Consider the following 19,015-nt stretch of genomic DNA (forward strand, 5'->3'; position numbering starts at 1 on the left):
AGCTATGTATATTTTGGGAGCCCCGACGTTATTATATATTATTATATCGTAAATTGTACAATGATATATAATAATACTATAAAGCCGCGTTGCCGTACACACGTTTATACCAACACACTGGCTGTATAATATTGTAATATGCGCATGTTTACTTGGCCGTGTAGGCGACAAATAATGGTCGCATATAATATGTTCATTGGCTCATATAGATTTATAATAATGTTGTACGCATCACCCAACCCTACAGTAGGCAGTAGCGCTCTGAAGCTCGATCAAAGTTAGGCTGACAGGGTGGGTGTAAATTTTTAATTTTTTCAAAATACCTATCTTAATACGGAAGAATTTCTTTATGGACGAAAACCACATTAATCATCAATTTAAATTTTATTTTTTTCTTAACATTAATTTACACCGATTATGTAGTATTTACAACATTAATATTAGATTTCATTTTAAATAAATAGCACGGTCTTATTAATATAATATAGAGATAAAAATTATAAATTACGTACGTCATAAGATCAACTGCTCTTAAAGTATGTCATAATGTTGTACCGACCCACCGAATAGGTCTATTCTTACGAGAATTCCCGTCTACGAGAAAATTAAACCGTGTGTCGGACAAAACACGTCCGAATCGACGCATTTTCCACCCATTTGAAATACCAACACCATTAATGTTCAATATTAGTTTCTATCGTCAGTCTATATTAGTGAAACGGGTTAGTGGACCATGGTTTAGAATATAATATTATAATATGACAGCAGCGTTTTAACGGTTTGTCTTTTGAACTTTTGGTACAATGGTTAGATAATTTCGGTGTTGATATAGATCAGACGTAGTGCGTACACATTATAATACCAATAAACTTCTATTATATTGAATTCGCGATAACAAATACGTGATTTCACCGCTATCCGACAAAGCCTATAGATACCGCCAAACTCCATCGCTAACATTTAAGTGACCCCCTTCCATAACTGATGCTTATTATGATATCACGTCAGTGGGTCGGAATGGCCGCGACACCGCATTGGATATAAACGTCTATAACAATATGGCCGGATGCCAATGCACGCGAAAACGACAGTCAACTTTTGGCGAGCAACTTGGAATAATATAACGCCAAAATCCTCTGTTTCTACATTTACATATATATAATGCAATTAAATTTATAAGTAATATTATGCTCACAGAGTGTCGATATATTATGTATAGAAAGCACAACAATAATAATATATACATTTTTTATTGCTATCTACATTGCGACTATCTGGTGGTTTTATTTTTGTTTAAAATGTATACGCTATTGAGTAAAAAAAATCGCACAGTTCTACAAAATCGTTTTCCGTAAGAGTTTAACCAACCTAAAATGAAAAATGTATACCTAATCGACTATCGACTCGGATAATTAAACAAATTACTTCGTATCCGTTCCCAGAGTAATTGTTTAATGTAAATTCACATAAACAATTCTGTACGTCCATAGTTCGTGCGTTTTCAGAGCGAAATAAAGTTTCTATATTTTAAATTAAAACTTTGAACTTTTCGAATATATATACCTATATAAATGTACATGCATTTAATTTAATGAGAGTATCCGTTCTTTCCATTTCATTTAATGCTGTTAAATTATGAATTTTAGTTTTAAACATATTTTTTCCGTAAACATAAAAATAAATGATTTTGTTATTAAACCTACCTTAAAATACGTATTAAGTCCCGTTGCTTTTTTCCATACTAAAAATATCATAAATTTACATTTTTAAGCCATGTATGTTCTCGTTTAAAGTGTCTTTTAAACTTCCATTTCAGTTTAATATTTTAAAACCATAAACTATCAAATTACAGTTATTTAAGTTACATTATTATATACATAGATGTTGCGTTTTAGTTCTCTCACACTTTTGAACGATATACCTATATATAGTTATATAATATCATTACGACCACATTATCGTAAGAGAATATTTTTATTGCAACAATATACAGTTTATATTATATTTGTGTAAATATTTTCACGTAAAATATCATCTGTTGTGTGCATTTCATATACTATACATTAAACCACCACTATTATAATAATAACAATTTCAACACACGTATGATAATAATATGAAGTATATTAATATGGTACTATAAATTCTTAATGTTTATAGTCCGATTATCATAATACGAATTTGCTCCGAGTGTTGAATCATCATAAATTTGCCTTTCTTGCTCCGAAACTCGATCGTGCCACTTGGGAAACGCCAGTTGGGTAAAAGATTACGTCGATGCGATAACGGTGTATTATAACTCGTTGACCCGAATTCCTTAATCAACAACGACGTACCATGTTCGGGAGAGGTTGTATCATCGGGATCGTCTGATGTTCTCATCTACTCTATCTGTTTATCTACCGGATTGCAATAATATTTCTCTGCGACGGTCAGAAAGAAAGAACCCAATACGAAAACAAATACAAACACATAATAGTATTGTATACGGATCGTGAAATACAACGAAAAACAGAAAGACGGTTTCCGATATGATACGACTCGTATACAATAATATAATATGTAGTAGACTTGCCGCTAGAGATTCGACGCGACGCGTTGGGAATCGAATGACGGCCACGAAGACGTCCTCCGAGACCTGTGACGTCCCGTTTTCGGAGACCGGTCGGCTAAGGCGTACTTATATTTAGTGTACGTGTAGTATAAAAATCACTACTACACACTTACTCGCCTGTCACAGCGCCGCTAAAAGGATGAAAAAAATTTCTTTTATTATATGATATACACATAGAGAATTCCCAATGCACGCACAAAGGCGTTTGACGGCTGACAGCCAATGTAATATACAACGTAAAAGTTAAGTTAGGTTATTATAAATCAGTAACAATCCTGATAATAACTTGAAATAATAGATATCTGTGTACAAAATTGATTAGAGTTCAAGACGAATGGGCAAGACGTTGTTTTAGGGACCGGCAGAGCTGATTTTTGAGCAATGTATTAATACATAATAATAGATAAAATCTGGTAGTTTCAAAAATCTCCAGTCCCAAATACACAACAGTGTGTATTGTGTCCACGGGGCATGAGAAATCCAATTACGTGATGCTGCTGTTTACAAACAAAGGCGTTTGACTGCGCTCTTCACCGCTCGACCCACTATAGTCATCCATCTGCCCGTCATACCCGACGATGATATCGGTTCACTCAGACATCGAACGTCTGTCGTGATTCAGATAATATCGTATGTTTTATATTATGATAATATGTTTTAACCCCGCAAAAACTTCATTCTTCTCTGAATTTTCATCCGGCAATGGCAATGACGACGACAAAATTGTTCTGGGTTTTCAAATCGAAAAGTTTTTACCCATTGCAACGCTGTTATAAAACATGTCTATAATATATATATCATATTGAACGGGAAAAAAGCTGACTTACGGATTCATAAAAGTTTCGAAGAGTTAAATTCGTTATTATTAATTCGTGTGAGTTTGGACTCGACCGGAAAAAATATATACGACATACAGCCCGAATAATCGGGGTCAAGAACGCAAGCCGTGGTAACAACAATCTTGAAATATATTTTAACACATGTGAATAACGATCGCATCAATGAAATTTCAATAAACGGTTATCCAAATTCTAAGTGTGTATATAATATTAGTTCATCAAAGAATTTTGTTGAAACTAATTTTTCACGCTAAACGTAGAATATTATATAGGTAATATTATTTATTATATACACTGACGCAGCCGATCGTACGCAGTTTTTACTTTATGAAAATCGGATCATCATTGTTAATGATATTGAAATTAGACTTTTTGCATGCACTTAATATGTACTACACACCACTCAATTTTGAACTAGAGGTACAAAGAGAGAGAGAGAAAAGGAGACAGAGCCAACGAGCGTCAAATAATAATTCCCATTTAACCATACGGCAAGTTTGCGTCGGTCAAATAACCACCTCCCGATCTGAATATTATTACACCCGGGGTACTTGATTCCTGAGTGTTATCGTAATCTTGGTGCCCACGGCACTACTGGCCACGAAGCATTGAGCCCGTTGTTATATTGTTTACATCGTAATTTACGTTATAGTATATACTATATAGTTGTCTTAAATGCTGTACTCATATAATATACAAGGACGGCCTATATATTTTTCAGTCAAGATAACGTCTGTGATATAGTTATGGGTTGCGACGGGTAGAGGGTTCTTTGTTATCCAAAGCAATTTCCAGGCCGGATCTGATGCCAAAACCTTACGTTCGTTTTTTTCTCTCCCTTATTTTTCATCCAATATTTTTTTGTTTTCTATTGTAAGCATTGAAAAAAAAAAGTTGTTCAAAGATTAAAAATGTATTCCTCAGTTGTATATACCTGTGTCTCTTATATATATAGGCATACTTGGGCTATTATGTACATTATATAGGCACCTATAAAATAGAAACACGGATAATAAGTACATCTTATATATCTTCAATGCACTTATTTTCTACTTTTTTTCTCCGTAGTAATTTGAAAGCTATAAACATATTATACCGTTTTAATAATTCAAAATCGTATTTTTATTCTTTCAAATAGTAAAAATGATTGTTTGCGTAATGGTTTCAATAGAAATAATCGATTGTCTTATTTTTATACACAATATTTATTATTGTTACTGTTTGTAAGAATTTATCTGGCGTATTATCCACTGCCGTGGAATGAACAAGAAATGTTTTTTTCTTTTTTTTTTTTTTAAATAATTTCTACGCGTTTTCTCGATTGTATTGTATTGTAAAGTTATGATGTTTTATTGAAGTTTTTGTGTTGGTTCTACACAGGACGTATAATACGACAACAATGAATTTTTATAGAGACAGAACGAGATGAGTGAGATAAAGGAACGGTCGTCATTCGATTACAATAATAGAAATGTCAGATAATCTCAAAGCCAACGAGTACACGAGTAGGATTCGTACAATTCGTTTAAATTTTGTTTTCTTTCTCTGCGAAATCACATATAAAACAACAATAATAGTAATAATAATAACAATAACAAAATCACAATTGGCAGATCAACCGGCGCGTGGTGGTGGTTATTTTTCACTTCGTCCTCGTATAATCTTATATATTATATATATATATATATTGATAATAAGTACACTAGGTATAATACCACTGTATAAAAGCTCCGGTGATGTGTCGCCCCCTACATGTACCTATAATGTTTATCGATGGTCGATCCGTCTACACCATCAGTGCCAAGCCGACAACACGAACGAGAAAAATATCGGATTACGCTAGTGGTCTAGCAGTGGAGTCAATATATATACATATAACACAACGAAAAGAAAAAACACCTAACACATATAATATATATATAAATATATTTGTGTGTGTGTGGGTATTATACTTGCGAGGACTATAATAGTGTTTCGGAGACCGTGAGGGTAAAGTAGGCATGTGTGTGTACGTATACGTATAGTTACCGTCGGCCTTTCCACAAAGCGTTTTATATTTATCAGTGCCATTTATCACGCTATTTCGGGCTTTTAGCGGCTGGATAAAACGCCACCGATGCCGATATCTCCTCCGGGACCGCCCCCCTGCTCGTGCGCGATCCCGATTCCGACAGATTAATTTACCTAAAAGGTTTTCCGTTTTACTTTTCTTTGGCAAACGAGAAACATAGTATTATACGAGGCCGAACTGTCGTTACCGCCGTCGTGCCCTGGATGATTTTCGTTCGTTACTCAACATTATCGTCTCCGCTGTTTTGAACTATATAGCAAAAGTGTATGTCCAATCACACACCACCACACTTTCCGTTAGGTAAAAATTATTCTTCAAGAAAAAAACCTGGGAATGAAGAAGCCCTAGCCTAATCTTATCCTTCCTTTAAATCGTGTTTATACATTTAAACACCAAACGAAAGCGCGACCCTGGTCGGACGAAAATCGCTAGCGATTACCAGCGACTACTAATTATGTTAAGTCAATTCAGCTCTACTCTCGCAAATTAACACCCCACGCCGTTCCCTGGAGGTCTTTTAAAGATCACTTTTCCAAATGACTTTTCCATATTAGCATATCGTGTTTCCAAGACGAGAAGTTATAATACCAATTAAGACCAGGACGCGTTTTTTCTGAGGCTTTCGGGATTGAATTACCTTCAACATTTTTCCTCGCTCTTCCACATTCATGTGGGAGACATATAATATAATATGACTACGTCTTGAAATACTTTTCTTACTTTCTGCATCTTATTACAACGTCGTACTGTATATGTATGAGCTAAAATCGTTTATTCAACCCAGGTAATTATCACTGCCTTCAAAAATCTCAAAATGAAATATATTATTATGCACGAAAGGTGAAACGGTAGGATTGCGTCGGCGGCGGGGTACAGCTGCGGTACAGTGCATGACGTGCGTCAGTCAGCGCTTGGTAGCAATCTCTTTCACCGCCACCACCACTACCGTCGTCGCCGGTGCGGTTCGTTGGGTTCACAATTCGATTTGGCAGTACACCGCAATTTCCCGTTTCTGCACGCCTCAGTCCTTGCGATAGATTAAATTCGCAATCAACAACAACGGGTAGAAAAAAAAAGAGGGAAAAGAAAAAAGCAAAAATAAATACTCAGTGTGCCGTATCTGTTAGCGCTATGACAGGTGGTACGGCAACGATGGCGATACGAAAGAGGGTGGAAAAAAAATAAAGGTTTCCCTCGAACGAGTGTCTTTGGCGGAATCACTATTTTCATGTATACGTATATCACTGTTGGAGTGGTTTCGTGTTTTCACCGGAAATTGGACCGTTTAGAGCTCATACACCTATCTATATCATACGTTATAATTTTCGTCAAACTATTATAAATTGAATTATATATATAATTGTGTGTGTAAATTCAATCGAGATGATATTAATAATGATGTTATCAAGAATGAAGTGTTCTCGGAGCTCGTTTCATACGGCTGGGTCAAATAATTGACCCGATCAACAAATATATATGCAATGGACTGCAGGTCATAATACGTGTGCTGTAAAAATATATAATAAGGTCACAGTTACTGTAAATTTAATATATATTTGAACCTACTTGTATAATAATATAAAATATCTAAATATTCGTTTTATAAGTATGTTTTATTTATGGTGAATGCTATACTCAAATTAATTATATTATTTGATTGTGATAAATTAAAATAATATAGTATATTAACAAAGACGATATTCTAAACTATTTGTATTTTAAATGATCATTTCAAATAATAATTTTATGGTTTTAAATTAGCTTTAAATTTTAAGATATTATATACTTTTAATTTATACAAATTATCCTCTCCCCTACCCACAAACAGTAATTTTAAGACTTGTGGCAATAATAGAATAATAATAATTATAATTATTATTAGCTTATGTTAGATTCACAAAAGTGAAGACGTTTTAAAGTCTTAAGCACACAGAAAAAATTTTGATTTGGTGGTGAACTGGGCCGTCTAACTAAAAATGTCCTCGATCCCCTTTCGTATAAGGAATTTGATCAAATGTGACTTTTGGTGACTCGTTTTAAAGTGGGGCATGGATTACATTTGTTTTTAGTCGAATAGAAAATCGTTAAATTTCGAAAGTTTTTTATACAAAACCGAAAAAACTACAGCAGTTCTGATTTTGTAAGCGTACATACGATATTGTTAATTAGTACTGTCGTCGTGAGTATAGTCAGCGACGCGTCTTATTCTCGTGTGTAGATTTACAGGAACGTTAATAATAATATTAATAACAACAATAATAATAATAATAATAATAATAATTCACAGGAGATATAGTAGAAACGTACACGCGACCTTAAAGCAGGAGGTGCGGTATTATATTGTATGTATAATATATGTACAGTTTACGCACAGACGTCGTAGGAATCCAAATGAGCCAACCGCACCGCATATACATTAATATATTACACGTATATCGATCGTCCGCCGCGACAACTTCCGCATAATACGTGCGTGCTTAATATTATGTTTTATCGAGCCAGCTATGCATGGTCGGTTTTACGGTCCAATAGAATATGAGGAATAAAATTAAGTCGATTTTGTTTTTAGTCCCTAAACTTCATAATATTATGACGCATGTGCATATTAATACAATAATATTACGAATAGATTATGATGAATCGAACCGCGGCAACGGCTGAGTCAATAAGACAGGCGTAACTTTTGATAATCTATTATTTCGACACCTTTGTGGCAAATCTATCATCCGGATGTCATGCCGTTGTCGTGCACTATATTGGCAAAGTCGTGTACGAAAAAGCCATAACTATCGACTCGGCGTTGGTAATTAGTTTTAAATATACTTTTTTTTTCAAATTAACTTTTAACATCACCGAGTTAGATGGTGATTTTCTGAGTGAAAAAGACATAGTCTATCGCGAGTCGTACAATTAAAAAAGAAAATTGATTTATAACCGACCGAAATACTCAACCACTAAAATTAAGTTCCAAAAAGTTCAACGTCCAAAAAAAATAACCGTTTCATTAGCTCTAAAATCACGTTTTAGGCGTGCCGTTGAGGTAGTTGTTCGATGAGAAAAATAAAAACGATACTTATATGTTATTATCTAAGTCATCAACGACCGAATAACGAAATATATATTGCGAGTATTACTGTTGACCTAATATTATATATTATTATATTAGGTATATATAACAATATTATATCGTGCGTTCGATAATGATTATTGTTATTATTACTATTTATAATGTATTATGCACACGCACCGTCGTAATAACTTTGTCGTACCGACGACGACACGATACACGCGGAAGCAAAGTGTTCTACTCGTTAGACACATAATGGTTACGACATTATATCGTGTATTATATATCCATAGTGATAATATGTATATTGTTTCTTTGTATTGTTTTAGAACTTAATATGTCTTTTCAACAACCTCTGATGCATTCCTCCTACCTGCATGATAATACGGTACTTGCGTGAAGCGTATGACATATATATATATATATATACATACTACAATAATGGACGTTATATACGTACCTGTGCTTGTAGATTTATCGCGTTATATTCACCGTCGAGTTGTTGTATTATAAGTTAGTAGGAAGAAGTAAGTAAGTTGTTGTGGGCGTAATAAAACGCACAAGACTGTGTGTATATAATAGGTATCTGTATAAACGCACAGCCGTGTAATCGTCTTATCTCCTCGTAAAGCGGTATTTATAATATTATTATCGTCGCAAAAAAAATAAAATATTACGTTAAATTAGAGAATGTGTAGGTACGTACAGATTTCAAGTATCGTTTAATAAGAATATTAGGTATAAAGTATTACGTTGCACTGAAGTATTTTAGGCGTAGTGCTCCGTTATTATTACCTATAGTTACGATCGCCAAAAGCGAAACGATGAAAATTTCAACGAAGGCGAAAATATTTCAAACGTGAAAACTTCTCGCGTCGTATTATACAATATACGACCTGTATTATAATAATATAATACAGTTTATTTCTCTTGGGATGTTTTACCCGGCATATCCATGTATAAAATATTACGCGCGCGCGTGTATTTCGCTTTTCGTTTTTTTTTTTTTCGTTGTCGTCGTCAGTGGTGTTTTTTTTTACAAATACTTTAACCGGAAATTTAATGTGACCCTGGGTACCGATAATTTCGGTAATAATACATTGATCTATAAATTCTTTCGACTGACAACTGCAACACCGGGTCATTGTTTACACAACGTCGGCGAAAATATTTTTTTGATTAACAACATTTCATCATATAGTATTAGGGTTATGGGGTCATGATGTATATCCAACAATAAAATGATCCGAATAAATAACGGCAATAACAGTAAAATGGTCGAGGCTTATATTTACCATTTGAATCGATTAGGTCGAATATACCATTCAAAACGTATTTCTTTTCAGATTGTGTTGTATTATAATATTATATATTAAATGTACGTATATATTATGTAGTATCCGTGTGTTGGGGAATCGAAAAGTTTTTAATTTTAAATTAGACATCAGTATTGTTTTATTTGCATTTATAAATTTTATTTCATTCTAAAATAAAAGCGCTGAAACGAAATCTTCAAAGATTATAATGGAGAAAATATTAATAACACAGACGTACGCATACCTATAAATAAGAATTTAAATTACGGTATATTGTTGGCATAACGGCAAACCGTATTTAGAAAACGAATCGCTTTCATATTGAAAACAAAACAAATTATGTAAATTCAGAAGAAGAGCCTTACTCGAGGGTATGAATATATATATACAAACACACAAACATAATATTATATACAACGTTTTTCGTTTCACAAATGTAAATAATGAGCTATTATTTTTATTTTATTTTATTTTTTTGCACATATGTCGTTATGTTATTATATGCCATGCGTATTTTATACGCGATACAAGAAAAGCATGAAACGTTGGCATAAATTGTACATCGGACTCGCGTTGTTTACATAATATATATATTATTTAGTAGTACGGCGGTGAGATGGCTATGATGGCGGTACTAGGAGAGAGGGACGTGTACAAGGAAAGAGCATACTGTCTGGCGAAGGGAAATTTTTAGAAAGAAAAGACTGTGCCTTAGGATACGAGCGGAAAAAAATGCTGGGCCTGGACGTCCGAGGAGTAGGTGGTTTTCAGGGAATGACGGAGGAGTGGAGGTAGAATAGCGCAATGCCGATGGGAAATTGAGCGGAGTTATATACGTATGTAATGGCGGGGAAGAATCGTTTGTTCGGCAAGTTTACTTTTTGGATTCGGTCCCCGGGCAAGGGCTATTTGACATTTTTATAGTCTACTCTAAAAATGATTTACGGTATACAGAATGCTCGAGCGAGTGTTCTACTTCACTGCAGCACCTGACCCGCCATTTCCTGTTTTAGTGTATATATGTATAATTTAGGTATGTGAATTTATGTGTTTATAATAAATATCCGATTCGAGATCGATAATATCCTTGAAACCGATTTTGAACGTTTCGCACTCGGAAGTCGGGGTACGCCGAGATTATATGTTTAAGGTATGATAGAGTATTATGTGTACCGATTGAAAAGATGTAACAATAACAATAAAGCAGTGTGTGCTCGCACACGTGTCTTTCGGTACCCTATTGTCATTTACCTACCGCACTAATTTACTGCAGAGACGACCGACGAGGGACTATAGGCACGCTCACGCGATACGCATCCCATTCGACTGGCTACGAGAGGGCGTCCATCATCGTCATCTCCATCAACGTCGTCGAGTCCTGAGTAGTGCTTATGTGGTTCAAATTGACTCTAGTAGGGAGTCCTTTTATTTAATGCGACTCCCTAATGGGGTCAGATTGAAACGCTGCAGCCATCATCGTCGAAAGTCGCCGCCACGTCGTCTGCAGCCGTCATCGATTTTGTTTCGTTTCTGTGCCGCGTGCTTGCGCAGTGCTGGACGAGACGTGAATATACTATTATTATTAATTTTTATAGCATATATTTTTATTGTATATTTTATATTTTTTTTTTTTCAAACAATTATGGGTCGATTTTGTATTCACGTCGAACGTTACTTGACCGTCGTGAATAAATACCTATTATAACGTTTGTGGTGTTTTTGCGTGTTATTCTGTATCACAGCAATGTGTGTTTGTATTATAACGTGTTTAGATCTAATTATCTATAAATAAATTACCATATAAAATATTATAACCATTATAACCTAAATAAATATAACAAAAATAATATTTGAATACAACATAACCTAAATGTAAGATACATCATTCCTTTCATTTAATCATTTCTATTTGTTTTGGTTAACGTAAAACCAAACATCATACAAGCAAATAAAAGCGTTTTGTATGTTTTCTGATGCACTTGTATTGTTTATTTTCTGATACAGTACAATATTACCATAATAATATGAATTATTATTATTATATAATGATTGATTTTAATAAATATTGACTATAATATCATACCAAATACAACTGTTATCAACAGTGAACTGCCTGCGATAATAGCATAATAATCATAACACAACGGTTAGGACCACACGATTATACGTATTTTTTACGGACAGCCACGTTTATAAAACAAAAAAATAAAATCTAAATAAAAAAAATTATCACCGGGCCGAGCACCGACATGACGTCTTTTCTCTCTCCTCCTTCCCCCCACAGCAAGATTCATCGTCGAATTCTATATACAATTATGCACGTTACTAATTGCTACAGTTTACCTCGCCGCGCAATCGGTTTTCTAGGACTCGATATTAATAATTTTACGACGTGAAATCTGATTCGGCGGCGGCGTTATGAATCATTAAACGGTTGAAGTCTCGGCGCGGCAGTCGACTGTCAAATTAGTAGTCGGCCCGCTTGTTCGATCGGCACGAGCGAATTATTTAAACGCGAGTCGTCCCTATCCGTACTTGCATTATATATATAATAACATTATATGTATATTTAGTTCATGCAAATTAATAATTTGAGAGATTCGCACGTCTGTTGTCTCGGTGTAGTGTAACGATATTATTTCACAGTGTCGCCGTCCGCCGAATCCGACCCCGTCACGAGGCGCTAAACTTCTGCGCTGATTGGCACGGACGTTTTCTACGACGCACTCCGCGAACTATATGTATATATAATATATGCAAATAAAACTCATCCCGGAGCGGTTATTAATAATTATTCGTCCGATATAATATCATTATTGCTCTGATGCGCGTAGTTGTTCCCGGGACATGAACGGTCGCGTGAAAAGTGTTTTCATAATCGCGTATTGTAATGAGCTTTACGCAGAAATATATGGTATTAGCGCGCGTTGTAATCGTTAAAATAACAATATTTTTTTAAATTTAAATTCTGAAAATTATTCAATCTGTACAATATGAAACACAATGAACATATTGGCCCGGGTCATAGTGTAACTGAGGTTGTCGTCGTGTGATTTGGTGTGGGATATGGAAGTGAAATATTTGGAGTTATGAAACTTTAGCTGGGAAATTAAAAATAATATTTTAATACTATCGATTGTACGTTTACTTTTATTTTATAATATAATAATAATATATTAACCTGTAAAAACTGATGTCACGTTAGACATAATATTCGTATCACTAATAAATTGAAGGGCGTTACTCGTTTATATGCCCAACACGTATAATAGAATATTTTATTATAATAATATTGTCTTCGTAGATTAAAATATGTGAATTTAAATAAAATGTTTAAATTTCGTATTTCTTCATTTTATGAATATTTTATTTGTTCATAGAAAAAAAATAATTGGTGAACCTCAAATACACACTGTTATTAGGGTAAATTTTAATAAACATTGAAACGGTGTAATACATTTTTTTGTAGTTATGATAATAATAATTATTATTATTATGACTATAAATTATTATAATAATAACTATTATTATTATTACTATACATTTAAAATTAATAATAATGGTCTAATTTAAAACACGGTTCGGTTATGGCGTTTTAAGAAAACATGTATTATTTTTAGATTTTTGGTGTCAATAGCTTGCAAATAAAAATACTTATAAAAATCAACGTTAACTGATTTTTATTGTTATTTTAAAGCATGAAATTATACAGTGATAATGCACTTAAGAAAATAAGAATAACAACTACAAACAAACACACCTTTGAAATAGGTGTTTTTGTATTTTGTTAGGTACAGTTCCACTTACACCTACTTATGCAAACAAAATGAATGCTTTTGAGTGTTTTTGTTGATGCAATGTCCCTCTACAAATTCCATTGTGCTGTTAACTTTACTCTTATCGTAAAATATATTTTAAAAAAGTCATTCAATGTTAATTACTAATATACTCAGTTTTGGTATTCTCGTACCTTTTTACTCATCTCAAAAAAAAAAAAAAACACGGCACAGTGAATGTGTATATGGCAACTTTAAGTTTCAAAGTAATGATAATGTTACATATAATATTTATCGCCTGCACATTTAAAAAACCTTTTATAAAATAATATTTTATTAGATAATATGTATATACTTAGATACTTTTTGTTTATAATTTACATTAGACCTTATATTCTATATTTCATATCAATAATGTATAGATAACGTTAAAATTATACAATTTAAAGGTTTCAATAGTTTCATCGTATAAAGACTCGACCTTTCATTATAAATTTATATAAATGTATAATATGTTTTAAAAGCGCATGACTGCAAACTTTGTTAAAATCTTTCCCCTGGCGAATTATTATATAATATACTAATATGGCTTCGGAAATGTTCTACGTACGATACGATGTACCTAATTGAATTACCACATACTCAGTAATTTTAGTATAGCTAATATTATTTCAACTATTACAAAATATGTATACCTATACACTTTGCAATATATTATGATATTCTTTAATGTATTATATCATACTCAATATATTAAATATATGAATGTAACTCATTTTATGTATAAATTATGCGAATTAATTCGAAACGTATTTGCGACGAACGCGTCATAGTTTTATATTAACTTTATTTTTCTCCCGACATGAATCGAAGAATTGAACAAACAAATTTCAATCTTTCAACTCTATAAAATTATTGAATTCAATATCATATTGAGAGAGTTTTGAATGACATAAACGGGATGTAAAATAAATACAATTTTAACATCCAGATTGACGTTTTCTGGTATTGAATAGCATTTCATAATAATATATAGCTAAAAGTTTTTCCGCGAATTCTAGCCGTGACTTTACATCATGTAGATATAGGTACGAGATTCCAATGAAACAGCGATGCGACTTTTGATTGCGGATAACGCGAACGATATGAAAAATAAATACGATTTTCAAACTTAAGAGAACGACGTTTGCCGGTATCGGATAGCAATTGATAATACAGGAAAAAAAGTTTCGGGAAATTCAAGCCGTACCTACCAAGCCATAATATGATATATCTATACTTTAATTTTCAACGAAACCACGCGCCGGTATTGATTGCTAAATGATAGTAATTTCCGAAGGGAACTGCCTCGACTAAACAAAACTTTTGTCCGTTAACACTGTTACAAAAAGGTGTGTATATGTTCGATGCATATGCGCTCGTGTATGTGTGTCCGTGAAATAATAATAATAATAATAAACCGAACAGAATGTTTTTGCTGTATATATAGTTTATGTGCCGGTCAAGTTTCAAAGTTCTAGGTCGATTGGGTAGGGCAAAAGTCACGAATGGGAAGTTAATCGTGAAACGGGAACACATCAAGACCAGACGCCAGTGTATACGCCCAGAGAGACAAGCTATGTTGATTTATTGTCTCGATAACATCGGATAGGAGGAGTACATGTCAAATTTTTGTTAACCACTTGTGCCATCATTCACAGCGAAAAATCTCCCAGTTGGATAATATTGATGCACTTTTCAAACCGTATATAATAAATATAATGTGGGGTTATTTGGGGTCACGTGTGTATAAAATACATGACAAACACAATTCCGAATTCTCTACCACACAATAAAGTATAAAGTCCATAGTCTATTTATATGTATATGTATACAATATACTGAACACACACACACATGTATAGCATTATGTCGAATAGTAATCACGTGGAAAGTAATACATATGAATAACAACAAACAAAAGAGTCAAAGTAATGAACGGAATTTGAATCATTTTCACATTTTTTTTCTTTTCGATGTCGCGCGGATATAATATTTTATCGCGCACAAACCGTCGAAATTACGTTACGATTATTGTCACATTGCACTCAAAAGTATAAACCGTTTTACAATTTAAGAGGATTTTCTATTCTATCCAACTCTCTGGGCTCTATAATATAATACAAACCATACACAATTTTATATTATTTTATTTTATGTTTCGTTATAATAGATTTGCCTTTTTCCACAAGACCAGCTTACCTCGACACTTACGTGCAATATTATTTATTATTATTACGTGTTCCGTACGGTCGGCTGTGATACGATACTATAATATATATTATATAGTTTTGGTCATATGTGAGGTTCGATTTCGGTAGAAAAGCATTTACCTACAGCATGTGTGTAATAATAAATCTTACGAGCCGCGTGGCCTTTATGCATTGCATTTCTCGGATTTCCTGCATCATGAAAATACTTATACGGTAGGTCCACAGCTTAAATCGCTCGTCCTTCGACGACCCACTAAAAACCCCATGTCCGATCGCATCCGGTAAAATCCGCATGGCTGGCAGTCGCGACAAGGTGAATTATTTTATCATTACTTGCTGATTTTCTCAGCCAATTCATGTATTATTTTAAAACAAAATATTTTATTTTCACATTAATTTTTGTCATTGTGAGATAATATTTTAGTATTGAATTATAATTATGACTGACATAATATTTTCAATTTTCGCGTTTTAAAATGAGTAAATTTACCATAAAAATGACTATTTGGTGATAAAAGAATCATTCTCTAGAGAACACTGCGCGTTAATAAGTATATAGAAATGCAGATGATTATAATAATAGGCGGGAGAAAACAAAAGAGACGAGATTTGAAACGAACGAATCGACAAGGATTTACTTTTATACCGCGGGAGGCGTCTGCAGGGGCGTTAGGGATTATGTTGATTTTTTTTGGGGGGCGATGAACGGATGGGAAAGTAGCCGAGGAACGGTAGCGCGTGCGTAATGAATGGAAGAATTATGTAAAAATAACGCGTCAGACCAAAAACGGCTGCGGGAAAGAAAGACGCGCCAGGGCGATCCCTTCATCTACCCACCATCACAGGCACCAGTCGGAGAGACCACTGCAATGTGTATAGTCTGTTTTTCTTCTTTTAATGATTAACAAACGAATGGATGATGATGTCCGTAATTAGTTTTCCCATTAAGAACTATTTGGACGGTGAAAAAAAAACATAAAACACCGAGTCGCTCGGTGGTCTACCATCCGCACTATCCACCATGCCTCTGAAACGGGCAATTAATCATTAATTAAACGCACGTAAAAAAATAATAATAATAATGAACAAATAAATAATAATAAAAATAATGTTCACCAAATCAATCCTGTACAAAATTCGGTAATCTTCGACTAATACATATATATATATATATATATATTCCAGATAATAATTTAAGTCAGGACAACGCAATTATATTTATTACAAGTTACAACTATACTGCAAGCACATTGATTACAAAGTCCAATTATAATTCTATATTCATTTTCTAGCGTGCTTTTAACTGTTTAAATAATGATTTATTTACTGTACTTGCTCAGAGAAATGTTAATTCAGGCTCCTCATAAATGCGTTATAAAATATTTTGGTCATTTTTGTAATATTACTTTTACATTTACTCTCTGTGCCTATGAGATATATATATAGGTATATAGGTATATATTATATATTATTTAATACCGTAGATAAGGTGATTTCAACACATACGTTTAAAATAATCTATAATAATATATTATTACTTGTTCCTTGAAATTAATAATGTTCAATAGTAAAAATATATATATTATTTTATAAAATAATAATTGTATTTTGTTTTGTTTGTTTTTCTCGGACGCAGTACAACATAAAGAAGAAAGAAGAATTACCCGAACCGGTACAAGAAGAGCCCGCCAATCCGTTGATGCGCAAAAAGAAAACGCCCGAAGAGTTGGCCAAAGAGGCAGAAATGGAAGAAGAGGACGAATTTACGAGTAAGATAAATGCAATACTTATATATTTCTATTCACTGTTAGATGCAAATAATAAACGCACACTAAATATACACGAGTGGGTGGATATATACATTATAATATTATGTACTCGAATCGAAAACCCCGAAACGCACTAAAATGTCCTCTGGTTATTTTATTTGTAACTCGAGTTTCACCACCGAGTTTACTCATCCATGACTACACCGAAATGCATTTATCACAGACGATGGTCGTTAAGTAAAACTAACGTTTGTTATATATTGTGTATATATAAATATATTAAATACATACACTTAGTATAAGTTTATATATATATGTGTATTGTTCGAGATGCAATTGATGAAAGAGAAAAATTATATTACACCAAATGTCAGAGCCATCATGACCACTTCGGAGTCGTTAGTATTGCTTTTTCTTCAAATAAAGAAGCACAAAAAAGATGATTTTTTACAAACAAATGAATGTTCGAAAAAATGACAACAACGAATTATTTCATTCTTACTGTGAAATCGTTAGAATCAATTTTAAACCATCATTTTTTTTATGTTTTAACATATAGGTACAGATTACTACCAAAGAAAATAGAAGGTGAAATAAAAAAAAAATTCTAGTGTCGTAAATTCGAAAAGCCCGCAATTCTTTCATTCAATATAGAAAATGTATTTTTTTTCCTAGACAGGAAATAATAGTTGACAACTTTTCTTCTTCATCCTCCCACCACACACGCGCACTTTAAACGTGATTTATTTGGCTGAAGTTTATTGCCACTTTTGTTTTATTCATCGTAGTCCAGTGTTAGCTTTACAATATAAATAAACACACGCAATATATATATATTTATTATACAGTTAGGTGTGCGTAATGTTTAAAAGAACACTGGTTATCGTTCAGTCGTTCGAAAAAAAATCGCTCTCCCGTCCGCGTTTAGACTTTACCGGATAAACAGTAGTGTATTACAGTCCCCTCATCAGTATTAAACAGACATTTAGAACACTTTCGTCAAATAGCAATGATCATTTTTGTGGTGTTCGTCGCCACCATTTTCGTAGTATATATAAATAAAACATTATTGCGGTGCTTTACAACACCACGACGATGATTCCTCGTATTTCGAGATGATTTGATGTATTATTATTATTATTATTGCTATTATGTACACGTCATTCGAGCTCTAGAAATTCCGCGTTCGTATAAAAGCCCTTTATTAAACGGTCTCTCTCATCGAATTAAAATTCGGAAATGCCGTTTTCGTATAATATTTCACCGCTCGCCTAATTTGATCCTTTGGGTTTTACGATTTACCCGAAATCG

General features: G+C 33.4%; 2 protein-coding genes across 7 annotated transcripts in view; both read left to right on the forward strand.

The window, feature by feature from the left end:
• The window catches only part of LOC114127068 (PCI domain-containing protein 2), a 564,778-nt gene that overhangs the window by 368,939 nt on the left and 176,824 nt on the right, over positions 1 to 19,015 (forward strand). The gene's annotated exons all lie outside the window — the stretch shown is intronic.
• The window catches only part of LOC114127072 (complexin), a 193,334-nt gene that overhangs the window by 168,133 nt on the left and 6,186 nt on the right, over positions 1 to 19,015 (forward strand). For all 6 annotated transcript variants that reach the window (XM_027991190.2, XM_050207461.1, XM_050207459.1 and 3 more), the window contains one exon: positions 17,572 to 17,704. In XM_027991190.2, coding sequence (XP_027846991.1) covers positions 17,572 to 17,704 — 133 coding nt within the window. The remainder of the gene's footprint in view (positions 1 to 17,571; positions 17,705 to 19,015) is intronic.

This window comes from Aphis gossypii, chromosome 1, assembly GCF_020184175.1.
Source record: "Aphis gossypii isolate Hap1 chromosome 1, ASM2018417v2, whole genome shotgun sequence".
NCBI classification, from domain to species: Eukaryota; Metazoa; Arthropoda; class Insecta; order Hemiptera; family Aphididae; genus Aphis; species Aphis gossypii.